This window comes from Lemur catta, chromosome 13, assembly GCF_020740605.2.
Source record: "Lemur catta isolate mLemCat1 chromosome 13, mLemCat1.pri, whole genome shotgun sequence".
NCBI lineage: Eukaryota > Metazoa > Chordata > Mammalia > Primates > Lemuridae > Lemur > Lemur catta.
In genome coordinates this window covers 38,694,058-38,721,829 of record NC_059140.1, presented here as the reverse complement: position 1 = coordinate 38,721,829, position 27,772 = coordinate 38,694,058, and the positions used below count along the sequence as shown (strand labels likewise).

Genomic DNA, 27,772 nt, shown 5'->3' with positions numbered 1-27,772 from the left:
AGCAACAGACAGAGAAATAGTCTTGAAGATTGCCTTTCTTTGCTGTCACAATATAAAGGTGAACCATTTTCTATACCATATTGCTATGTGTGATGAAAAATGGATCCTTTTTGACAATCACAAGCATTCAGCACAATGGCCGGATGAAGATGAAGTGACGAAACACAGTCCAAAACTGAATATTCATCAAAAAAAGCTAAGAGTGTCTGTTTGGTGGTCCAGCACTGGTATTACCTATTATAGCTTCATGAAACCAGGTTAATTGATTACAGCAGATGTCTTCTGCACCCAGTTGGATGAAATGATGAGGATGCTTGTGAGTAAGCAGCTGAAACTGGCCAATAGAGACAGGTCAATCCTCTTGCAAGACCACATGTTGCCAAAAAAAAAAAAAAAAAACATTGCTCCAATTACGGAGGCTGGACTTGGAAATTCTCTGTCAACTACCTTATTCACCAGAACTGGCACTGACTGACTACTGCTTCTTCCAGGGTTTGGACCACTTCTTGCAAGAAAAAATATTCAATTCTCAACAAGCTGTGGAAAATGTCTTTCACAATTTCATTGCCACTCACTCTCCAGGCTTCTTCACTGCTGGCATAAAGCAAGCTACCATTAAGATGGCAAAACTGTGTCGATAGTTTAGGCACATACTTGGATTAATTGTACTGTTTCCTGTTTGAGATATAATAAATTAAACTTTTAATTCAAAATGGGACATTTCATATTTAATGACCTAACGCTTCCTAATTAATTCCTCTTTTCTCTATTTCATCACTACCTTTCCAAGATGTTATCACCATCTCTTAACTAGACTACTAAAAAGTATTCATAAATTTATCTTCTACCATTCATTTTTGCCCCGTTATAACAGAAAATTTTCAAACCAAAAATCTAGTTACTTAAAAATCCATTCACTCCTTTGTTAATTCCTTCCTCTCTACTTCCCTCCTCATCCTTCTTTCCTTTCTTCCCCACTCCCTTCATTTGTCTGTATATCCTTCATTTTCACTTTCCTTTTTTCCATCGATGCTTTCCTTTACCTTTCCCTCCAACTATCCTTCCTTCTTTCCATCCATCCTTTCACCTACCCTTCCTCTGTTTGTCCATTTGTCCATCCTTCCTCCCATCATTATCCTTAGCTATCTCATCTTTTAATTATTCAGCAAATATTTACTGAATTGTTCCTGTACATTAGAAACTATTCTAGGTTGGGGTAGTACACTGGCAAACAAGACAAAGTATGTTCTGCCCGCAAAAATGTTAGATTCAAGTGAAACAGTCCATAACTTAAAACAAATAATTTAGGAAAAAAAATGTTATAAAGAATATTTCTGAAAAGTATAATAAAAGAGAATGACCTTCCATTCCTCCTAAAACAATAACCAAACTCTTTAACATGGGCTATAAGTTCCACTTGTCCCTGCCTCCTTTCTCACCTGTTGCAAGACTCTCCCCACCCACTCCCCACACTCTCCCCACACTCTCCACATTCTAGCCATGTTAGTCTTCTTTCATCCATTCTGTTTTCTGTCTCAGAGCCTTACTACATGCTGTCCTTTCTGCCTAGAACACTTATAACCTACTTCACTCCTTCCTGTTCATCCTTCAAATCTCAAATGTCACATCTTCAGGGAAGTCTGTTAAAGACTCTCAAAATTCCCCCTACTTTCCTCCATACTATTTATCCACATTTATAATTATGTATGTGTCCAACTGTCTTAGGCTAAGCACCATAATAGCAGCAATGGTATCATACGTTCAGCGGTATCATACACCCTTAGCACGGAACATGGGAGGTGGTATTATTCCATTTAAGTGAATATTGAGAGAGAACATACACTCTAACCTTAAATTGAACAGAAAGATAGATATAAGGGAATGATTTTTTAAGTAGATGATTTAAAAATCAAAATCCATTTGCAAAGAGAAGCAGCTTGATGTATATTAATCATGAAGTTATTCTAACAGTAAGAGTTATACAAATATACATGTATTTTTATGAATAACTTATAAATAACCAAATGGGGGAAAAAAGGATAACTAACGAGATTGTGATATTAGATCAAAAGAAAAAAGTAGAAGCAAGTTTCCACAGAAATTTAATATTAAGGAACCAAATTACTACTTATATCTTTGAGCTAACTAAACAAAATAAAAAATATAAAGTGATAAGAAATCTTTTATACACAAAAATAAGTCAAAGCAGTGAAGAGATCAGAAATAAGCATTGAAAGAGAGAAACCAAAGACAGAATAGCAGCATTTGAAAATGTTAATGAGAAAATAGAAATGAACAAATTAGTAAGGTCAAAGTTTTGATAGAAGATGATTGGACTAAAGCACACATTATAATTTCAACAACTAGTATTAAGAACAAGATATAGTTTATAAAGTATAAAGGAAAGAGAGTACTTATGTACAGAATGGATATAAAGGAAAGTGTGTAACAACTGAGGTGAGACAGAATGATGGAAGACCTAGGAAGAAATGATTAGTGCGTTGTGCAAAGTATTAATAAGAAATATGACATACAAGTTTTAATGCATATTTTAAATATTCCAATTATTTGCTAACTGACAAACCAGAACTGAGAAAAACTAACAAAATATTCTTAAATAAATCAAATCTTCAGTAAAATGCTGTCAAGCCAAGTAGCACATCACAATATTAATATGATCACTGCTGTTACAATAACCAACAAGATGACTGCTTCTCAATATATGACAACTTTTATTTGGCAATAGCATTTAACAAGCGTGTGTGTGTGTGTGTGTGTGTGTGTGTGTGTGTGTGTGTGTGTGTGTGTGTGTGTGTGTGTGTGTGTGTGTGTGTGTATTTGAGTGGCAAGGGTGGGGGTTGTTGTTTTAATGACCAGCAACCCTCTCCCCCACTAAAACAAAACAACAAAATCAAACACAAACCTTAATCACCACATGTGACCAAAACCACAAAAATCTGACATTTAGTTAGGTTCATGCAGTTAGGTTCTCACATGTGGGTCTAATAAAACCCAAACAGCCAAATAGAGAAAAGGAACCAAACTCTAGTCCAGACGTGCAGTCCCCCGACCAGCAACATCAGCATCAGCCAGAAACTTATTCCAAATGCAAATTCTTGGGCTCCCCCTCAAATCCACTACATCATAAACTCCATAGGTAGGGCCCAGACAACTCTGATACGTGCTAATACTTGAGAATCACAGCTCTAGCACTTCTGAGAATTTTCCTGTAATACCAGAAGGATCTATAAAACTCTAAACTGGAGGCCCATGGTTAGCAGTAGAGAAAAGCAATTAGTCAAATTAAAAATTATGCTTCCATCTATATTTCTATTCCTTAATACCCTTTAAGTAAAAGCTCTTATCTTGTTTATAGTATTATGCATTAAGCCTAAATCACTGGCAATGAAAGGCAAGTATCCTTAAAATTGAAACATGCTTTAAGAAAAACAAACACTTTTATTTAATGAAAGTTGCTACTAAGTCAGAAGCTTCTTCCATAACCCAAATAGATTTTTATTTATTTTGAATACAAAAGAAATGCCCTCTCGATTTAGAAACTAATTGTACTGTTTTTGGTTGTAACATTTACTCCTTTTTCCCTATTTTTTAAAACTACAGAAGTTAAAGAAAGTGAACATTAGCTATTTTAGCCAAAGGTTTAATAAGAACAATTTAAGTCAACAGTGACTTGAAGGTGTGAGATTATTTCTGGATTCCAGGATTTATGTTTTGCTTTCCCCCATCATCACAATAATCAAGAAATGTCTATGCATGAACTACAACTTTTAAACCATAACTCCAGTGGAACACAGCAAAATACCTTAAAACTTATATCTCTGCTACTTAAATAAAGACTGCTTTACAATAGCTTCCTAAGAGAAGTTATTCACTGTTTTAAAATTATAAATTGACAATTTATAATTGTATAAATTTATGGGGTACAAAATGATGTTATGATTTATGAATACAACATGGAATAATTAAATCAAGCTAGTTAGCATATCTATTACCTCAAATATTTAACATCTTTTGTGGAGAGACATTAAAAATTTACTCTTAGCAAATTTGAAATGTACAATACTCTCATGTTAATTATATTCACTTTTAAATGCTTCATTTGATGAGTCTGAGCTCTTACCTAGGACCTCGGGTGGCTCTGACTGGAGGCCTTCAGGCTGCTGACCCTGAAGCACGTTGAGCAGAGCTTGGAGACTCCTGAGACACAGGGATGGATGAGAAAATCGCGTCTCCTTGATCAATTCAAAAACTTCACAAAGTCCAACCTCAATAATCTATTTAAGATGAAAAAAAATTATACTTTATAACATGTAAGCTAAGAACACTTTCCAGGAAGTTTAATTGGTACAAGTTACTTCCACAGAAAATGATAAACTATTGCAATATTTAAAAGGCAAAAATAAAAAGTAACATTTTTTTTAAAACCTAGTATGTTTAACAGGAAGATTTAGAAAATCACCTGGTTACACAAAAGGCTGATACTGCTGGTCTGAGGACTATGCTGCTGGTCTGGACTAGAGTTTGTGCCTTTTTCTTACTTGGCTATTTGGATTTTATTAGACCCACATGTGAGAACCTAATTGCATAAACCTAGTTACACTGTTTAAAAAGTAGTTTTAGCTACTTGGAGTTTTATTATGGAGCTGTAATAAAACATTGTGAAAATGGTTTAAAACGGTGAACTAGAGACTAGATTGCATTCTCACTCAGAAGAAATAAGCTTCATTAATTCACAAAATTCATTTGGTTGTACTCAAGTAAAACTCAGTACTATTTTTGTTAAAAGCCATGTCAACTGTTATATATAACCAGAAATAGTCAGCACAGCACATACAGTGAAAAGATTAAAAAAGGAACTTTTCATCTTAGCCTTTCCTATTACGGTACAATCACCATATTATTATTTACAGGTAGTGTTCCTTATTCTTGTAGGATGATTACAAAAAGAACTAAAAACTTCTTGTAATTATTACCGGTTCTTTTACTTTAATATCTTATCATTCCCTCATCAAGACCAAGAGAAATCTGATTCAGTATCTAGCAAAAGAGATAAATCTGTAACTAATGACTGAGAGAGCAAATTGTAATTAACTGGTATAAGGACATACCTTCAGAAGACTGATAAAAAAAGAGACAATGAAATTCCATTTCTCAGTCAATGTCAACATTCTGAGAACCAGATTTATAAGATCTCATCAGGAGGTATTAAAAGTAAATTATTTGGAGAAGCAACAGAAAAACTTAAAATAAGACTAATTAGTAGAGACACCTCAAAGCATTAATTCTATTGGACACAATAGTGGAAGAATATTCTCTCTGCTGAAATTTTTGCATTAATTTATATATTACATAAATATCTCCTAAGCACTTATTTTGTGCAACTCACTATGGGAGATATGAAGGTATGCTAGACCTTGTCCTGTACAGTTTATAACATAATAGGGTAAATGAGCCATGTATATAATTCTTACCCAGTCCAGACCTCTTTTATAGCATTTATTACCTTATAGTGGTATAACTGACTTTTTATTTTTACTTTCCCAACTATATTGTGGTCTCCTTATTAATAAAGAAACGTCTTAAATGGCTTAATCTCCCATGCCGAGTCCACCTCCTGGCATGTGATGAGCACACAATAAATATTTAACTATTCATTCAGTTGTGTGCTTTACCACTGCATCTCAGAAATACATTTTCCAGGCAAGGATCAAATCAGATGCAGGCAAGTCAATTTGCAGTTCTGATGATCATTTGTAAGGTTTCTGAAAAATACAGGTACAACTGAGAAGTCAAAATAACTAGTAGGATTGTCTTTAGAAAAGTTATCTAAAATTCTATCAGGCTTGATTATAGCTAATATTACCGAAGAGCTTGCATAGAGTTTCAATTGATTAAATATACTACGCTATGAAATATTTTCATTTGATATAATTCCTTTCCCTGGAATGGACTAAAAAATAAAAACATGCTGTCCAAGATTTCCATCTACTTACATACTTACAGAAAACAGAAATCTGAAGTCAATGATCTTTTAAGTATAAAATATGGGGCTATATTCTCAGACCAATGGGAGACTACTATATTCTATCATTCTTTAAGATTGCTAACTCTACTACCAACCATGACTTTTCATAATTCCAAGAAGATTCTTTACAGATGACATTTTTTTTTTTTTTTGAGACAGAGTCTCATTCTGTTGCCCAGGCTAGAGTGCCGTGGCGTCAGCCTAGCTCACAGCAACCTCCAACTCCTGGGTTCAAGCGATCCTCCTGCCTCAGCCTCCTGAGTAGCTGGGACTACAGGCATGTGCCACCATGCCCGGCTAACTTTATATATATATATATATATTTAGTTGTCCATATAATTTCTTTCTATTTTTAGTAGAGACGGGGTCTCACTCTTGCTCATGCTGGTCTCGAACTCCTGAGCTCAAACGATCCTCCCGCCTCAGCCTCCCAGAGTGTTAGGATTACAACAGGTGTGAGCCACTGCGCCTGGCCTCAGGTGATATTTTTAACTGTGTTCATTTGTGTAAGTAAGTTTCCTATAGTGATAGAGAAATTATTGAACCTTGCCAGAAACATTAAGGCTGCTTAATGAACAGGTTCCTGATCTCTGGTAAGTTTAAGGTGTAATAACAAATGTATGACAACAGGCAACTCAGGCAGGCTGCCTAGGAACAGGACGCTAGCTGGTTTTATGAGACAAACCCATAAAATTTTAGTCATGATGACCACAACAGAAAATTAATTCCTCATCTGTGTAAGTTAAACAATGCGGATTCTCACTAATCATCCATTATCTTGATTCATTGTAGACTTTTTGTTTAATAAATGGGAACACTTATTCATTTCTAGAATAATATGTATTCAATATACAAAATAAAAATCAACCTCAAGTTTTCCAACTATTACAGAATTATTAATATTTAGCTCCGAAATACTGAAGTACCAAACATGCTCTTAAAGAAGTCTTTTTCTGCTGTGTAACTGAGTATTTTATGAAAAATATGAATACTTTCAAATTGAACTTTACAGTTTAGCGCCTATCTTATAGTCTTGAAAACACATACTTCCTCGTCCCTCAATATTAAAAAAAGTATGAGGAGAAAAAAATTGTACTGCAATTACAGTATCATTTCATTTGTGTAGAAATAGATATATTTTTAATGTGTGCATAGAAAAAAGAGAAAAAAATAAAAATGTTTATATTGGATATTTTTGGCTAATGGGATTTCAAAAATATTTCTAATTTCTATTTCCTTCTTATAAAAATTGTTCTGTATTTTTCAAATTCTCTATGATGAATATGTACTGCCATTATAATTAGCAAAATTAATAAATATTACTGTTAAATAGAATAACAATTAATTATAATAATAAGATAATACACTAAGCTTCAATACTCTGAATGATGAACCATAACTAACCACCCAACACATAGCTTTCCACTTCTCTTCAGAAATAGTTTTTGTAAATTTACTAAATTTTACCTTTGCTATTGCTTTCAAATAATTAAATTCTGAAGGCTATCTATTATACTTGGAAGAGGAAGGAACACAAAGCCAGAATAACTACCCAATACAGCCAGTCCAATGTTAATACTAGGAAAATTGAGATAAAAACATACCTGACCAAAAAGAAAAATGATATAATGAGTCTTTCAAGGTTTTATTTTGCTCTCCTCAAATCATATATTTCTAAAAGTGACTTTATTATTTCACTAATAAGTGCAAATATAAAAGTTTAGTTGCACATTTAACAGTAACTCTCTACCATTAAAAACTGTATCTTGTTCTATTAAAACATCCTAGAATCAGTTCCAATACTTACAGAATACATTTGAAAAGCTCAAAAAGAAATCAAAATTGGGTTTATATATTATTGTAGCATGGAGTCTATAGTAACACTGCTTTTTAAAATTGTATTAAAAAGATTGTCAAAGAAAAAAATAAAATTGTATAAAGCAAATATTTAGTAGAGATAATATTTACAAACAATAGAAAAAATCTAGGGGAAGGGAGAAGAGGGGAGGAGGAAACAGTGGAGGAAACAGAAGAGAGAGGCAGGGAGGGAGAAAGAGAAGACGAGGAAGAATTCTGCTTTTCAGAAAGTGTGAGTGTGAAACACCTAAGTTCTTATCCTCAAGTGTGCAAATTTATCTACCACTACCACCAACTTATTGCCTTCTCTTCCACATGAGGAAAAAAGTGTTCTTTCAATTTGTCAAAACTAATTTGTTTTCTCAGTGTTTTTGATCCCACCCCTTCCTGCCTCTCAAAGAATTTTGTTTCAACCTGTGCCCACACAGTGATAACTCACAAATCTATATTCCTAGCTGGCACCTTTCCTTTGAACTTCAGCCCTACATAGTACACACTGGACATTTCACATTTACCTCAAAATCAGTACATGCAGAACTAACTTAATCATCATTTTGGCCAGGCACTGTTACCCCTCCAGTTCTCCCTCTTTTAAGTAAATGGCGTCACCTCGCAGAGTCTTTAAGAATATGCTTTAGATTCTGCCTTCTCTTTCAGCCTTCATAGCCAACTAATTACTGATTTCTGTCAATTCTGCTTCCTTAACATTTCTTGTATTCAAAACATTGTCACTACCAGAATTCCAACCCTCATTAACGCTTCCTAGACAACTGCAAAAACTGTCCACTGGTTCCTCTGCTTCTAATCTCACCACCCTTTGGATATGCCTTATCAGCACCCAAGCAATCTTACTAAAATAAAATGCAAGTCTATTTATCCTCTTTTGTTTAAAATCTTCAGTATTTCCTACTCACAAGACAATATCTGAATCAGTTTCATGGCACATAAAGCCCTCTATGACCTAGCTCCTGCTCTCTATCTCAGCTCCCCATCTCAGCCAGCATGTAGTCCTTCCTCCCATGTGCTCCACTACACCTACATACCCTATAAATCCTTAAGGCACTAGACAACAGTTATGTATTAGCCTCCTTGTTATCCCTGCCAGACAATGCTTTCTTAAGAGCAGGAATTAAGTCCATTGTTGAGTTCCCGGGTCCTAATACAATGCTGGCTACAAACTCAAAAAAGAATATACTGAATTAAGAAATAAATAAATGAGTCTGTGTAAGTTGACATCTTTTAATAAAATATGTGGCATGACTGGCTTCAAATGAATTCATATGGGAAATATGAATCCTAAGCATTACTATTTAAAAATTATGTAGCTATAAAATTTGGAAAGTTTTAGAGGATTTGGATTATCAGTGACAGTTTGAGCTGGGTAAAAAACTTCATATAGACTCATTAAGGGGTAAGAAAGCTGTTTAAAATACCAATGATTATTGACCCACAAAACACAAAAACAAAAAGCAAAAAAAGTGAAAATCAAGGTCTACATAACAGCCAAATTCAATTTAACTAATGGAAATTTTTCAATGGAAAAATAAAACTGTATTACAATGACACTTCAACAACAGATTAAAAACTGTTTTAATCATGTGGCGAAAAAAGGGAGTAGGAGAGAGAAACTCAAGTGAGAAGGAAAGGGACAGCCACATGTGTAGGAGGTACAACAGAGGAACAAAGAAAAGGAAGGAACTGAAACAAAGGATAGCAGCATTTGGGGCTGAGGCACAGACATGGTCAAAAAGAAAAGAAAAATGTCAACATTTCTCACATGCCCTCCAATTCCCATCACTTCAAATCCTAAAGATCTCATCTTCTTACTGTCAATCCTTCATGTCATGCAAAGAGCCAAAAAAATATCACCTGAAAGTTTCACTCCCTACCCATGTCCCAACCCACAGCATTCAGATTGCTTCTGCAAAGACGCATCTCTGCTTCTTCCTCCCTCTTCATATCTCATTCATCTCATGATCATGCTGATTCACTAGAACTGCTGTCCTCAACCCCCAGGCTACAGACAGGTACTGGATCTGTGTCCAGTTAAGAACCAGGTTGCACAGCAGGAGGCAAGCAAGTGAAGCTTCATCTGTATTTACAGCAGCTCCCTCCCTCTGACCCCCTACCCTGGTCCACAGAAAAACTGTCTTCCATGAAGCCTGCCCATGGTGCCAAAAAGGTTGAGGACCACTGCTCTAGAAGGTTCATTACCTTAGATATAAAGTATTTCTTAATAAATGTAAGATTTCCTTGAGAAGTAACTCAAATTCAATTGCACCTACACATTTTCTTGTTTGCACTAACCTGACACTTATAACTACAGCTATCATTTATTGAGCACTTCTTTGAATCAGGTACTGTTCTCTCAAGCACTCAACATCTATTAATTCATTTAAATTGTCACTACAACTCTATGACGTAGATACTAACACCAACTTATAGATGACAAAACTGAGGCACAGATATGTCAAATACCTTTCCCAGCATCACAGAACTAATAATTTCAATGGTGAGTGTTTGAATCCAAGCAGTTTGGCTCCATAACTCATGTTCTTAACCCCTATACCCTGCTTCCAAACAGGTCAGTACTCGGTAGAAAGCTCAGTATTAACCACTTGGGCCATCTGATCTTCTTTTAATTTTCTTTGAAGGATTCCCTTTTGATTCTGTTAATTATGCTGAAAAAAATGTTATCTTAAGAATGCCTGATATTTTATTTCTTTAATACTCATTTATCCTGATGTTTTAAAATAGCTTAAGAACCTGTTGTTCTTGATTATACATATCTTTTCATTTGAATTATAGTTTACTGTTCAAAATCTGCATACTTGTGTAAAAGATTTCTCTGGGCTTTTGTTTCCCCTCCCAATACAGAACTTAGGCAGCTTGATTACCATAGCACAGTGTGACTCACCCATACACAGAATGGTATTCTAACTAAAAGTAAATTACACAGCCTTACATCTAACTTAACTGTGATTTTTTTTCCCCTCAGTCTCTCCTAAATAAGCATACGAAATGACAATCAGAGACCATGATCTCCTACCTGGAGGCCTTACATGGAAAAAATAAGCATGTTTGTTTTAGGTTAAAGAAAGAAGCTAACAAAGTAGGTACAGTTAAGACATTGGAGACAGAGGGAAGAAGGTGAAGGGTCCTGCTCTGAAACAGGAGGAGATAAAGATAATTTGAAGATGGCTGATTAAGAAGCTGAGAAAGTCCACAAAACCTTTAATGCCCTTTGAAATATGTAGCAAGTCATATACTGAGAATAAGGCAAGAAGAACCTGACAGTATGATTAAGGGTGGTGGTGCACTTAGGAATAACCAGCCATCGCAAGATGCGCAAGAGAAATCAGACCAGGAACATAGGTTCCATCTATTTCCTAGTAGTAAAATGTTTACATGATGTCTCATGCATATATACAAGTTTTCAAAGCACAGTTAAGATATCAGTTTAGAAAAAAGGCAATATGTAGGAATAATTTATAATAAAGGAATCATTTTTAAACATGTCTATATTTAGGAAAAACAATGTGTATGAATCATATAAAGGTACCACTTTAAAAATATGTGTATATTTTCACCTCTTTTATTAGAAATACCACATCTACAATATAGCAAAACTAATTGTACATAAAATTACACTATGGTTTTGAAATATATCAATACTAAAACAGAACAGAGTACATTAAGATTAGTTTGTTCTACAGTGCATGTTTCTATAATGCCAATTAGCTTATATGCTTCTTTAAATAAGGGAGTGATATCAGAATCTTGTAGAAGTTGGGTTGAATTATATGTGATTTTTTTCCTAAGCAAGAGGAGCCAGAATATCAAGAGTACAATTATAAGATCAGGTAGAAAAGGAAAAGGCTCTCAGCTCCGCTACTGCACAGCCAGGAGCCTTTCCAGTTCTATTTCAAGAAAAATAAAAATGCATACCGGCACCCGGGGCTCCCTCCCCAGTGAGGAGCAGCCCCAGTTTTCCAGGGCTCTTGGCTTTTGGCAGTTTGCTCGCTCTCATACCCACCTCACTGTCAGCCTACTGGCTTGGAGCTCCACTGTCATCTGTCAGGGATCAATGCCTCTATGCCAGCATTTCTACTCTACTGCTTTTGTACATTTTTAATAACCCCTGTAACAGACTCGAACCCACTGATCTCCCTGCCTGGGCTTTCCAAGTACTCCCCACTGAGTTACCAATTATCGACTTGGTTAGCACTCTAGTTATAAAGTGCATAAAGTTTTCCTGGTCTGCTCCAAACCTATTCTTACTCATAAGCCATGTAATTTTTAGTGTACCAATTTACAAAAAGCAAGGTATTTTAGCAATGCATATATATACGTCTTATGGCCAGAACACCTATAGCTTATGCATCTAAGTAGAACTCAGTGGCTTACCTTTGGAAGCTTGATAGGGGGCTCTTTGGATTCCTCCTCTTCATCACTATCTGATTCTCCACTCTGCACAGAGTTCTTAGATGTGGCTGCCAATGATGTTTCCTTTTTCTGCCATTCCAGAACACAATGGCGTACATTGCAGTAAATATTGAAAGCAGAAGGATTGCTATGTAGTTTGATATCTGGTATGATTACTGTATTCTCCAAGTTTTCAGACTGAAATACAAGATAGAATATTTCAATTTCACATTCTTTTCCATCATCATCAATTCCCATTTTAAATAAAACAGTAAAGATTAAACAGACTAACCAACTTGCAAAAGTCACATAAGTGACATAGCAAGGACAGTTTAAATCTACGGACTGAATTTCTAGTACCCTTTCTACTACACTTCACTATTTTTTGAGTAACACAGCAATAACCAACCTAACAAGGGCTGGAAAGAGATAGGCAAAGAACTTAGAAATATCCTTTTATCCCCATGATAGAAATAGAGCCAACAAAGCTTAACTGCTGCAGTATCGTACGAAAGGAAATGAATTTGCTGCCTCTCTAAGGGATACCAGATATACCATACAGTCTCAATGACCTACTACAAATGTTGAATTACATTTTGAATTCTTTTAAAAGTAGACATAGGAATTTACACAGAAATTAGGACTTCAAAAATAAAACCCTTAATTTTCATCAGTTCTTCTCATTTCACTCTCATTCATCAAATAAGAGTAATGCCAAGAAAACTACACATTATTAATATATGCTTCCCTAAACTCTCTCTTAGTTATCAGTATCAGTAAAGGCTAAAAATTATGTGCTCGGTAATTTGTTAAAACTAAACCATTTCTCTTTTGTGCCCAGTATTTTATTCATCAGACTGCAAACACACTTTCAAGATCAATATCTATATTATAAAGAATTGTTTTAAGATATTTTACAAATGCAAATTCCAACAATTAGAGTATGTTGAGGAAATATCTACAATAAATAAAATGATATCTCAAGTACCAAAAACACTTGGTCCTAAAATTCTACCCTTCTTCCATAAAGAATAGGAAAAAAAGAAATACTCTTGTTAAATACACACTATATTAAAGTTAAATTGGCGTATAACTTGTAAGTCCTCCAGAGAGACTAAAAACAAGCAAATATTAGCATCCCAAATCCAACAATATATTAAAAAAAAATACATCAGGACCAACTGGGGTTTAACCCAGGATAATCTCTGCACAACACTGGAAAAGCAATCAGTATAATTCCCCATCCAAATAAAAATAATAAAGAAAAAACATAAAATGCTGCAAATAAACACAGAAAAAGCATTTGGCAAAAGTTCAATACCAATTCATTGTTTAAAAAAAAGTCTGAGTAAATTAGGAATAGAAGAGAATTTTCTCAACTTGATAAAGGTTATCTATGAAATACCCACAGCCAACATGAAAATAGACTGAATGTCTTCCAAGATTGTGAACAAGGCAAGGCAAACTTATCTACTCTCAGCAACTCAATTCAACATTGCATTAGATACCCTATACAGTGCAATAGGCCAAGAAAAAGAGAAAAGAGGCAGAGTTAGAAAAGAAAAAGTATCTTGTAGAAAACAAATGTCTTCATTTACAGAAGACATGTACAGAATCTTAAGGAATCTGCGAAAAAGCTACCAAAAATAATATGTGGATGTAGCAAAGTCAAAGTATACAAGATTAGTATATAAAAATGAATGTACTTCCATTTACTAGGAATGAACAATTAAAATATGTAATTTTCAAAATAATAGCATTAATGTCACAGACTGGGAGAAAATATTTGCAGACCACATATCCAAAAGAGGATGAGTATCCGGAATATACAAAGCATTCTCAAAACTCAACAGTAAAACAAACAAGGAATCCAATTAGCAAATAGGCAAAAGACAGACACATCTCTGAAAAAGTTACACAGAAGGCAAATAAGCACATGAAAAGAAGTTCAACATCATTAGCTAATGGGAAAATGCAAATTAAAATAAAACAAGATATAGTACACACCTATCAGAATGGCTAAAATAAATGGTGACATCACCAGATGCTGGTGAGGATAAGAAGAGACTGGATCATTTATACACTGCTGATGGTCATAAAAAACGGTATGGCCACTCTGGAAAAAAAGTATGGCAATTTCTTACAAAACTAAACACACGCATACAATATAATCCAACAATTGTACTCTTGGACCTTTATATCCAAGAAATAAAAACTTATGTTCACACAAAAAACAGTATATTAATGTTCATAGCAGCTTTATTTTAAAATAGCCAAAAACTAGAAGCAGCCAAGATTTTTGTTTGTTTTTTAGACAGAGGGTCTCACTTTGTCACCCACGCTGGAGTGCTGTGACATGCTCATAGCTCATGCAGCCTCAATTTCCTGGGCTCAAGCAAACCTCCTGCTTCAGCCACCTGAGTAGCTGGAACTAGAAAGTGCGTGCCACTATGCCCAGCTCATTTTTTTTTTGTAGAGACAAGGTCTCGCTATGTTGCCCGGGCTGGTCTCAAACTCCTGGCCTCAAGCAATCCTCCCACCTTGGCCTCCCAAAGTGCTGAGATTACAGGTATAAGCCACGGTGCCCAGCCCCCAGACCTCAGATTTCTTTTAATGGATAAATGGTTAAACAAATTGTGGTACATCCATACTATGAAATGCTCACTCAGCAATAAAAAGGAACAAACTATTAATATATGCAACTTGGATGAATCTCAAAGAAATTATGCCAAGTGGGGAAAAAAAAGCCAATCCCAAAAGATCACATACTGAACAATTCCATTTAGATAACATTCTTGAAATGGCAAAATTATAGAAATGGAGAACAGATTAGTGGTTCCCAGAGGCTAAGGAAAGGGTGAGAAAAAGAGATGGTTGTAGCTATAAGAGTAGTACAAAGCATCCTTGTGATGGAATTGTTGTATATACTGATGGTGGTAATGGTCACATGGACCTACACATGTGATAAAATTACACAGAACTTGGAGTACACAAACATATACACACACAAATGAGTATATGTAAAACCAGTGAAATCTGAGTAAGATTGATAGGCTGTATCAATTCTGACTTCCTGGTTATGATACTGTACTACAGCTATACAAGATATACAGCTTGTATGGCTATACATGGGGGTAAATGTGTAAAGTGTGTATAGGATATCTCTAAATTTCTTCTTACAACTGTACTTACACTGAAATCATTTCAAAACAAATTTTTTAAAAAATAGCATTTACAATAACATCAAAAATATAAAATAATTATAAATAAATTTAATAAAATATGTGCAAGCCCTATATACTGAAAACTAAAAAACATTGCTGAGTGAAATTAAAGACTTAAATAAATGGACAGATATACCATGTTCATGGGTTGAAAAATTCAGTATTATTAAAATGGCAATTTTTCCCCAAAAGCAAGCCATAGGAGAAATTATTTGGAATACAGATATCTGAAAAAGGATTTGTATCTAGAATATATAAAGACATCGGGCAATTCAATAATGAGAAGACAAATAATTATAAAAATAAGGAAGCAAGATCTGAATAGCCATTTCACAATAAAAAGATATGAATGCCAAAGGCACATGAAAAGATGGTCATATCATTAGAGAAAAGCAAGCTAAAACCACAATGAGAAACCTCTATATAATAAATAGAATGACTAAAATAAAAAATAAAATGCTAATGCCATGTGTTTGCAAAGATGTAAAACAACCAGATTTGTCATATAATACTGGGTGGGACTATAAAACGGGACAACCACTTTGGAAAAGAGTTTTTCAGTTTCTTAAAAAGCTAACATATGTTTACCATGTCACCTGTGAGGAAAAAGTTAACACTGCAAGCCTGATTGCTTAGTCCTTGTATTTCTATGAATGACCCTTAGCTAACCCTCAGGAATGCAGATGTTTAGAGTTTTCTTTATGGTAGTGACTGATGATTTTGTTATAAACACCTGGAGCAATGGACCATGCCTCCTGGACTATCAGATTGCTTTGCATAAACATCAAGATTGATGATGTGCACCTGAGTTTCACTCACCATGCCCGGGGGCTTAGAAGGATATGTCTAGGTGACCAGACCCACAGAAAGTCTCAGACACTAAGGCTCAACCTGAACAGAGACATTCCACACATTTCCCTATAGTTCACTACCAGAGAGAAAGCATGTTATCTGTGCTCAGTCAAGGAAGACCTAGGAAGCCTGTGCCATTACTCCCTAGACAACACCAATACGTATATTTTTTCCCACTGCTTACTCTATATCCTTTGTTCTAATAAATCTTAGCTGTGAGTATAAATTACTTTTGAGGCTTATGAGTCCTTCTGGTAAATCACCAAAACAAATACAACCTAACCATTCCATCCACAGTCTTCACCCAAGAAAAATGAAAATATATATCCACACTAAGACTGGTATACATTCACAGCAGCTTTATCTGAAACAGCCAAAACCTGCAAACACCACCAAGATGTCCATCAACAGATGGGTGGAACAACAAATTGTTATATATCTACACAGTGGGATATCAATCAGCAAAAAATGGAATGAACCATTCATATATACAACAACATGAACACAAATCATTATGCTGAGGGAAAGAAGCCCGATACGAAAGAATGCATACAATATGATCACATTTATATGAAATTCTAGAAAATGAAAACTAATCTACAATGACAGAAAATACATCTGTGGTTATCTAGACCCAGGGCTGTAGGGAGGGATGAAATGCAGCAAAGGATGAGAAAACCCTTGGAGATGATGGAAATGTTCTGAACCTTGACTGCAGTTGTGGTTTCACATGTGCATGTCATCTTTCAAAACTCACTGAATTGCACACTTTAAATCCCTATCTCAGGCTCTGCTATTATGGAAGCTGACCTAAGACTGCCACATTTGGTATCACATTGAGGAAGTTTTTTGAGGAATGGATTTGATTTCTCCTGTAAGAAAGTGAAGTCATATGCTGCCTTCAAAACTCACTGAAGTGCACACTTTACATACCTATCTCAGGCTCTGCTGTTAAGGAACCTGACCTGAGACTGACACATTTAGTATCAGGATATTGAGGAAGTTTTCTGAGTGATGGATTTGATTTCTCCTGTAAGAAAGTAAAGTCATATGCTTCAGGGTAGGATTTATCAGAGGTTTGAGGACAATGGCAAAGTTTGAAATGATCACAGGAGAAAATGGGAGAACTATTGACCAGAAAAAATAATAAGACAGTCTGGCTATGGAAGGTCTATTTGAGATTGATGATTATGAGCATGTATTATTATCGTTAACTCATTTTTAACTTCCTTTAGCAGCACATGGAGCTCAGCTGCAGGGAAAGAGAAAACAGCCAGATTCATATAAGGCTGAGTTTTAGATGAGTATAATAAATACACAAGGGGCATGTGACAGGCAGAATGGTCTCCAAAAACATCTGTATGCTAATCCTCAGAACCTGTGAGTATGTTACCTTACATGGTAAAAGGGACTCTGCAGATGTGATTAAACTAAGGATTTTGAGATGGAGAGACTATGCTGGATTATCTGGATGGGCCCAATATAATCACAAAGGTCCCCATAAGTGAAAGAAGGAGGCAGGACAGTCAGATAAAGAGAAGAAACAACAGAAAAGTGTCAGAAGCATGAAAAAATTTAGCCACCCACTACTGGCTTTGAAGATGGAAGAGGGCCACAAACCAAGGAATTCTGGCAGCCTCTAGAAGCTGGAAAGGCAAGGAAGTGAATTCCCTTAGGGCCTACAGATGGAACACAGCCTTGATTTCAGCCTAGTGAAATCCATTTTGGACTTGAAACTTCCAGAGCTATAAGATAACTTGTGTTGTCGTAAGCCACCAAGTTTATGTAATTTGTTCCAGCAGCTATGGGGAACTAACACAGTAGATTAAGTAAGAGTTTTTCTAAAAAGATAGACTGTGGTATCTAACCCGGGTAAGAAGAAAACTAAATAAAGATGGTTGATGGATGAGGAGAAACAGAGGGGTCAATGACAGTAATAAAGAAGGATATGAAGTAGTGTGGTTAAATGGCATTTTAAAAATAACTTTAAAAAAGAGGGGAGATGAAAAATAATCTGGAAACAGGAATACAGGCCAAGGAGATTAATACCACCATTTTATTATTTTATATCCTTGTGAGCAAGAAATGTTTCTTATTCATCTTTGCATTCCAAACATCCAGCGTAATATAATGCCTGCACATACTCAGCATGCAATTAATGACTGAGGAATAAATGAATGAATTTACTTATATCAACTCTTATCACAAGCTACTCCTAAAAAGAATATATAAATACTGAGGACAAGAGAAGAAAAGTTGAATTACTAAGGATACAAAGCTATTAATAGTTAAAGACTGAATTGAAGGGGACAAAAGACCCTGATTTCCCACCTCTTCCTGGATATCATATGCCACCACTTTAGGAAAATCACCAAATGAAATTTTAAAAGGACTTAAAAAGCATTCAAGATTCCCATACTATAACTTTGCATGTAGCATCAAAAAGTGGAAAAGGAATAGAGGTTGGAAATCTGAACGACTATATTTGTTGGAGGTTTTTGTATATTAAGAATACTCTCCACTTCCCTTTTCTATCCCAAAAGCAGAAGTAATGAGAAGTGATATGTAAACAGACATTATTTATCTGCCTGCCCAGAAACACTTTCCTTAGGGTAACCACTCCTGCCCCATTCCGTGTGGTCTGCTCATCAGGGTGCTCATCCACCACCCATCACAGGGTTAAAAAATATAACTCAGTCTAACCCACTGAAACATCCCATTCTCCTTGGCCAAAGTGAATGACATAGGTAAATAAAACATCCTACCCAAGACTTTCTGCTCGAACTAGCAGAAGAGAGTGCCTCTTGCTCAAAGAAAATGAAGCTGCCAGCAGTCTCAACCTGTAACCATAGGCAATAAGCCCACACACAGAAGAAAGCAGAAACAAGAGATGAAGACACAGATTTAATGACATTATTTAATCCCTGGATGCAGCTGTGTCAAGATAAGAGTCACTAAATAAATTCTATCCCTCCATCCTTTTATCTTATTTTAGTTTTACTACTTTTTAAGTAGATTTCTCTCAGTTATAACAGCAAGAACACTAATTTAGAAAGGCGGGAAACAATAGCCTCTGCAGGTGATATACAGGCCCAGCTAAGCTATTGTTTCTTTAACCCCAAGTGGAGTTATTCACAAATCATAGTTATGACTGTTCTCTTCCTCCTACCTTAGTTTCTCAGTACTGCTATTCAGTAGAAAAACAGACTCTGTTACATAAAGTGGGCTCTGATCACTGAAAATGTTTAAGAGAAAAACAGATGATTTCACACAGATTTCTGCATTAGGTGAAAAAAAGAAATCTTTGATCTCTAAGATCCCACCTAGTTTAAATATTTCATATTGCCTTTTCTTTTCCACAGCTACCGACATCAAAAGAAGCTCAGAACAATATAGACACACCAAGAGTCTCCCTAATTCATGTCAAGAAAAGAATATGACGAACCCAAATTCAAGTCCCAACTCACAAGCCAATTTACTCAATTTCTAGTACCTGTAGTCAGAGTGAAAAAAGAAAAGAGAAATGGATATGTTCCCACAAAAGGAGTGATCAAAGATAACAAGAATAAATAATTTTCAACACCCAGACAGATATTAACTTCTAGGCTATTGGTCAACAAACACCCAAAAATAAAGATGAAACTAAAAATGGAACCAAATAATAAGGGGCTTTTACAAAATTACTTCAGCTCATAGAAATAAAATGGCTTGCTAATTATACTCATATCTTTTTAATCTTGCTATTTTTATTCAAATCATTATAAAGTCTTTATTCCCTATAAATTACCAACAACTTTACCTTGCTTCTTGTCTTCACTTTTGATTTGCTCTTCTGTTTTCTTTTCAACTTCTTCTTACTTAAAATTTTCTTATTCCTAAAAATTTTTTAAAAAATGAAAGATAATTATGAACATTCATGTTAGGACATACAAAGCTTATCACAAATAGGTATTTTCAAAAGAGATACTTGGATATTTGTCTTACAAATTCTTTCTATGAAATGATATGCTCTATAATACACACATAAGATACTATTAATAACATGAAGTAGCCAATGAGAAGATAACACAATATAGGACAGCTAAGAAATATATATTAAATGACGAATAATAAAAATTTGAATTCTGCAAACACTTTTATAAAATTAAAATGTTCAAAAATGCATCAAAGTCTTTTAAACTTTATTTAACAGTGGATATTGATCAATAAATTTTAGTATCAGCTCTGTTCATTTCCCAGAAAAAAGGTGCCCTTTGTGGTAGTAAGGGTTACCGTGCAAAGGGGCTTAAGCGTCACGTTTGACTACGTTACTATAGGAAAATCCCCAACTCACTTTATGTGTGTATCCAGCAGACAGTTTTTCACCACCTCACAGCCCTAAGACCAAATTATCTTTAAGCAAAAGAAAGCCCCTGAATCACTTTGAGAAAGAGAAAAAATACCCGGTAAAGAAGAAGAATTACAGTAGAAGAAACAAGGGGCATGGAAAATATTTTATTTTCATTTCATTTAATATTTTTCATGCTCACCATGCTGAGATGCACACTGCTAGGTAGCAGATACACAAAATGAAAAAGACAGCTCTTACCCTCAAGGAGCTCAGAGACTTGAACAGAAAGTACAGTTTAATGATCTAACAAGAGGACTACAGCAGTAGCTGTAATAAAGACAAAAGCAGAGGAGGAGGAGAAAGAGAAGGAAGTTGTCCTATATGCCGAAGAAGTCAAGTCCTTAAATCTTGGTAACTAATTGGTGAGAGCAGTGACAAAAAAAAAAAGTTTTAAGCCTAAGTCAGTTAGAGGTAGATATATCAATCATAGAAAGAGGGAAGTTAGAAGGGTTACTTTGCTAAAGGAAAAAAATGGGTTTGATTTTGAAGATGTCTGTGTTCAAAATATCAAAATGTCAACAAATAGGAATAACATGCATATAAATTTTATTGTTGATACTTCAGCTTCACTCCTCAAATCAAAATAATCAAAAAACCTTTTCAATTTTATCTCATAAATAGTTCTTAGATCTGTCCACATTATCTTTACTGCTGATATGCTAATAATCTGAGTTACCACCATCTCTCACTTGAACCAGTGCAAAAGTTACTTAAGTCATTTCTGCACATCCACATTTACCCGCTTTAATTCATTCTTCACATAGGAACCCAAGTCAACTTTTCAAAACACAAACCTGAGTGGGTAATTCCCCTACTTAACACTCAGTATCTTCTCAATTCTCTGAAGATAAAGCCCAAAAGCACTGGTACAGCTTAAAAGATCCTCTTCCAATAACTGACCTCTGGCAACCTCTCCTGCCTCATTTTGCATTTGTCTCCACTTGATCCATCACACTCCAGCCACAAGGATATCCTTTCAATGGTATGAAACTGTTAAGCTCCATCAGGGCTTTCACAAAGTTTTTCCCTCTGCCTGAAATTCTCTCCCACATCTCCTGTTAACTCATCTTTGAAGTCCCAGTATAAGTATCACTTATTCAAAAAAGTCTGTTTAACTCCCCAGACTGATGAGTTTCCCTGATACACACTCTTCAGTTCATCACACACTTTTGTTTTACTGTATAACCTATAACTGTAATCATTAATAGGTGTGGGGTTCTTATTTAATGTATCGCTCCCTCACCAAGCTGTAAGCTCCAATAGTGCAGAGGCCATGTCTTTCTTGCTCACTACTCTAGCCTCTTTTTCCAGAAAAGTGCCTGGGACATAGAACTCAATAGTATTTTGAGAGAAAGAAAGTAAGAGGGAGAAGAGAGGAAGGGGACAAAAGAAGGAAGTTCAGAGCTATCACTATATGCCTTACTCAGAGAGTAAAACAAGCAGAGGCCCAAGGTTAGATCCATAGATACACGAGTGCATTTAAAGGATATTTAAACAAAAATGTCTATTAAGGAGTTATTCATGGGATTATTTTACATGGATTTTGGTGAAAAGGAGGTAATGGAAACCATGTATATGGATGAGATTTCCCCAAGATAATATGCTACAAAAGTAAAGAGAACAGTATGAAATGCTAAACACAAATAGATATACCTGCTTACACAACTATTCAACTACAAGCATTGTGAGAGCATGAAGAATGTCCATTTCAATTTCGTACTTTTAGCACCTGCATCAGTGTCTGATATATCATGGATGTTCAAGAAATATCAAATGAACAAGCTGTTAGTACTTTTCATGGCAGGTTAGGAAACCAACCTTCTTTTATATTAAAGATTAGTTGAACAAACTCAGTTATTTGAGCAAAAGGAGTATGTAACTGCTAAAAGGTTAGCCCCTTCTACACAATTTAGAAAAGCATTTAGGTTTATTTAAAATCAACTTTCAGAGAAGCAGAATATATAAATCCAAATTCAGATAGATTTCCTAAAGACTAAGTTATCACTGACTTAAATTTTCTCAGTTACAGACCAATGTCTTTGTTTTATTTTTAATGGACTTCTTTCAATTTCAAATGGCTTTACATGCATTCCTAAAATACTTCTTTCTATGCATGGTGGCATTTAATTAGTTGTAATAATTATAATGAATCTGAACCCACCAATTCTTGAATACAGACCATCTGAAGAACCAGCTTTTCCCAGATTAATTACAAACTAATTTTACTGTGCTTTTTTGTTGATTTGGCTTGTTTTAGAGATAGAGTTAACAAAAACTGCCAATAAAAAATTGAAAATTATTTGACAAGAACCTGTATTCAACATTGGAAAATAAAATTGCTATTTGCTAGTAATATAACATCCTGTTATATAACTGTATTTGAAAACTAAGCTTTAACTTTTCAGGATATCTGAGGACGGACAGACAAAAGAGAAATTCAAGAAGCTAGTCTTCATTAAAAATTCACCATGGAATTTCTGATGATTTAGGGTTTTAAATCCTAAATCAATAGAAGCTTAACGAAGAATGTCTAGAATTGGTCCTGTAAGACTTTTAGTCTTCTCACAAAAATAACGTCATACTCACGAGATTTCAAAGAATTCTGGTTGATAATGAAAGGTAAAAAGCTGTTAACATGCCTTAAATATTTTTAAATATTTACTTAAAAGATTCCAAAACTAAAATTTTCTTAATAGATACACTGCTCAAGGAAAACCAAATACTTCTGCAATATAAGAACAAATGAATTTTGCAAGTTGTTCAGTGAGGTAGATCATTAGTTTCTCTATCAGTATATTACTGAGTCTGTTTTCTAACAAAACAAAAATTAGTCAGTTTAATTTAAAAATCTCTTTCTCATATCTCCTTCATTTGCAAAATAAAGAGATGAAGGTAGTTATCTCTGAGGCTCCTTCTAACTCTAAAATGTTAGGACTTTAATAAGTCCAAATTTATAGAACTTCTGGAATAAAAAGGTTTCAATCTTTCACTTAATTTCACTTAGCAATAAGAAATAAAAAATTCCTTAGTCTATAGTCTAAAGCAAGAATAGGCGAAGTTTTTCTATAAAGGGTCTGATAGTAAACACCTTACACATTGTGGGCCACAGGATCTCTGTTGCAACTACTCAACTGTTATAGTATGAAAGCAGTCATACGCAGCACATAAATACATGAGCATGGCTATGTTAAAACTTTATTTCTGAACACAAAAATATGAATTTCACATAATTTTCATATGTCACAAAACCTTTTTATTTTTATTTTCTTTCAACCTTTTAAAAATGTAAAACCATTCTTAGCTCATAGGTCATACAAAAATAAGAATTGGGCCAGATTTGGTCTGTGGGACATTGCTTACCACTCACTGGTCGAGGACATTGTTTAATAAATAGGCTCATTATTAGAAAGGAAAAAAATACTGTATGACTATTAGTACACAACACAGATAAAACTACTCAAAACATCACTATGCTTATACAAATAAGCACTCTTAAAATTATCTGCCTTTTCTTTTCGTAAAGATAAACTTCTGACTTCTACTTCCCTAAAGTAAAACATTAGACAGGAGCACACCAATGCTTTATCTTCCTTCAAAGACTAGATTAACATAAGAGAACTATGGAGGACTAGATGCAGGACTAGATGCACTAAAAATCTGATAGAAGAGCACTTCCAAGGTGAACTCACACCACTGGCATGCTCTTCCATGAGGGTATTTGCAGAGTTGGGCATGACTAAGAATTGAGCTAGGTTTAAGCAGAGGAACTCTACTAAAGGAAACAAAAAACTAGTAGTGCTTTAGATGTCTCCATGGGTTGGAATGACATACTATAATATAGCCAGTTTTCCCAATATTATGTCTGCTCAGAGTTGGGGCACTAAAGAAGGATAGGGAGATTAGGCCAAACGGGAAGAGAAAATTTCCCACAGTCTCCCAGTGTTCAGAAGACAGAATCCCAGTAGAAGGAGGGGTCTGCTTAATCCCTGATTGGATTAAGGCAATCAACACTTCACCCTGTCTACCTCAGCAAAGAGCAGACTGTTCTGGAAGAAAGTAACATTATCTGAAAGAAAATAACTGTTCTTTGACACGCAATGTTAGTCTAGTTTGGGGGCACAAAATAAATATATGAAGAGACATCAAAAGATGCAAAATAATGTGGCTGACAGATAGTCAAAAGAAAACCAGAAAATTAGGCAGACTCACAAATAATTCAGATATTAAATTTAGGAGGCAAGCATCTGAAATAGATGTAGAGATTAATAAAATGTATAAAAAGATATAATTTTCAACATAATCTATAAAAAAAGGAACCAAGTGGACATTCTGGAACTGAAAAATAAATTTTAAATATATGGAATTAAGACCTTCTCATATGGCTTTAAGAGTACAATAAGACACGGGTTTCATAATCTTACAGACAGGCCAAGAAAAAACTATTCAGATTCAATCACAGAGAAACAAGAATGGGATGAACACAACAGAAAATATGAGATATACAGAACACAGTCAAATGAGCCTCATATTCATATAACTGGAATCCCAAAAAGACAAAAAAAAGAATGGAACAAAAGCAATTTATAAAGACATAATTACTGATAATTTTCCAAAAGTGCAGAAAGAAATCAACTTACAGATTCAAGAAACTCAGGGAACTTCAAGCAGGAAAATGCAGAGAAAACCACACTTAGGCATACCATCGTCAAATTGCTTGAAAACAGTGGATAAAGAGAAAATCTTAAAAGTAGTCAGAGAAAAGAGATACACTGAAAGGAACAATAAAACTGATAGTCTCCATTCTGTGTTGAAAGTGCTGAGCAGTGAGAAGCAGGAGTGGGTGGGGAGGGAAGGTAAAGTAGGGTCTAGCAACCTAGAATTGTATAATCACCAAAAATATCCTTTAAAAATGAAGACAAAGATAATAAAGATGTTTTTAGACCCACAAACGCTAACATAATTCACTGTCAATAGATCAATATTATAAGAAATACTAAAGGAAGGTCTTCCTTTAATAATTGTTAAATCATAGTTTTAAATAAAAGAACATAAAATATAAGGATAGAAAAAATGTATCTTGAACACACTCTCTAGTCTCCCAAAAAAAGCTGGTGTGTCTATGTTAATATTTGATAAAGTAATTAAGTCTACAGTATTATAAGAAGTAAGCAGAGCATTTCATAATGCTAAAAAGTCCAATTCAATAGGCAAACAAAACAATCCTAAATCTAAAAGTAGACACATTAGATAACACAGATTCAAAATATATGAAACAAAATTAACAGAATTAAAAGGAGAAAATACAAATCCGCAATTAAAAGAGCAGATTTTATCATACCTGTCTCTGTAATTGATAGAACAAGTAGAGAATAAATAAAACCACACAAGATATAGAAAAATCTAAAAACATGATTTATCAGCTTGATCTAATTGGCATACATAGAAAACCATATTCAACAACTGCAGAAATATACTTCTTTTTGAATGTACATAGACCATTTACTAAAATAGATGATACGCTGGACCACAGACCAATCTTAACAAATTTCCAACAACTAAATCATAAGGTAATTCTCTGGTCACAGAAAAATTAAACCAGAGATCAACAACAGAAAAAAAAAAAAAAACTAAGAAATTCCCAAATGTTTGGCAATCAAAAAAAATAGACTTCTAAATATGGGTCAAAGAACTAGTCACAATGGAAATTCAAAAATATTTTCAATTAAATAAAAATGAAATAAGACATAAAAAAATTGTAGAATACAGCTAAAGCCGTATTTAAACAAAACATTTAGCTTTTTGCATGTACATAAATGCATATACTGAAAAAAGAAAGTTTGAAAATAAATTGTCTAGGTTTACAACTCAAGAAGCTAGAACGAGAACAGCAATTTAAATGCAAAGAAGGTAGAAAGAGGGAAATAAAACTAAGAACAGACACCAGTGAAAGAGAAAACAGACGTTCAATAGAGAATATCAAGGAGCCAAAAAGTGGTTCTCTAAAAAAATATAAATACAAAAAATAAATGCTGGCGAGGATGAAGAGAAAGGTTAACTCTTATACATTGTTAGTGTGAATGTAAATTAGTACATCAACTATGGAAAACAGCATGGAGGTTCCACAAAAAAACAAAAATAGAAGTACTATATGACCCAGCAATTCCACTATTGGGTATATGTGCAAAGGAAAGGAAATTCATGTGGAAGAAATAGCTGCATTCCCAGGTTTACTGCAGCACTATTCACAATAGCCAGATATGGAATCAACCTAAGTGTTCATAAACAGATGAATGGATAAAGAAAATGTGGTACATACATACAATGGAATACTATTTAGTGATTTTTTTAAAAAAGAAGAAAATCCTGTCATCTGCAGCAACATGGATGAGCTTGGAGGATATTATGTTAAGTGAAATAAGCCAGGTACAGAAAGATAAATATTGCATGTTCTCATTCATATTGGAAGCCAAAAAAGTTGACCTCATAGAAGTAGAGAGTAGAAAAGTGGTTTATAGAGTCTAGGAAAGGAGGGGGGAGGGAGAGATTGCCAGAAGTTGGTTAATGGATACAAAAATCACAGCTAGGTAGGAGGAATAAATTCTAGTGTTCTATAGCACTGTGAACCAAAATAAAATCTTAAGGCTCACCCCCTCACCGGTTGACTGAATGAACCTCCTCGTGGCCAAAGGAATATCCTAAAACTAAACTGCCTGCCAAAGGAGGGAGGTCAGACATGCCTCATCATGGCCCACTCCCTTCTTGAGGACATCCTTTGCAACCCATTAACAGGTGTAAGGGTATGCAAGACAAACCTGAAGGTTCTCAATTTACACAACAAATATATGTCCAGTGGCTTATCTCTGATAAACAGCTTCTTACCTTAAAACATTCCAAGCTTTTAGACAAAGCTTCACGTCTTTAACCAATTACAAGTCAAAGAATCTTTAAACCCAGCAATAACCTGTAAGCCCCCCCTCC

At 34.8% G+C, this 27,772-nt stretch overlaps 1 protein-coding gene across 1 annotated transcript in view; it reads right to left on the bottom strand.

The window, feature by feature from the left end:
• Nucleotides 1–27,772, bottom strand: part of MYCBP2 (MYC binding protein 2) — a 259,243-nt gene that overhangs the window by 207,168 nt on the left and 24,303 nt on the right. The window contains exons 2-4 of the mRNA XM_045567320.1: nt 20,204–20,279; nt 12,311–12,526; nt 4,142–4,295 (exon numbers count right to left, since the gene is read on the bottom strand). Of these exons, the coding sequence (XP_045423276.1) occupies nt 4,142–4,295; nt 12,311–12,526; nt 20,204–20,279 (446 nt within the window). The remainder of the gene's footprint in view (nt 1–4,141; nt 4,296–12,310; nt 12,527–20,203; nt 20,280–27,772) is intronic.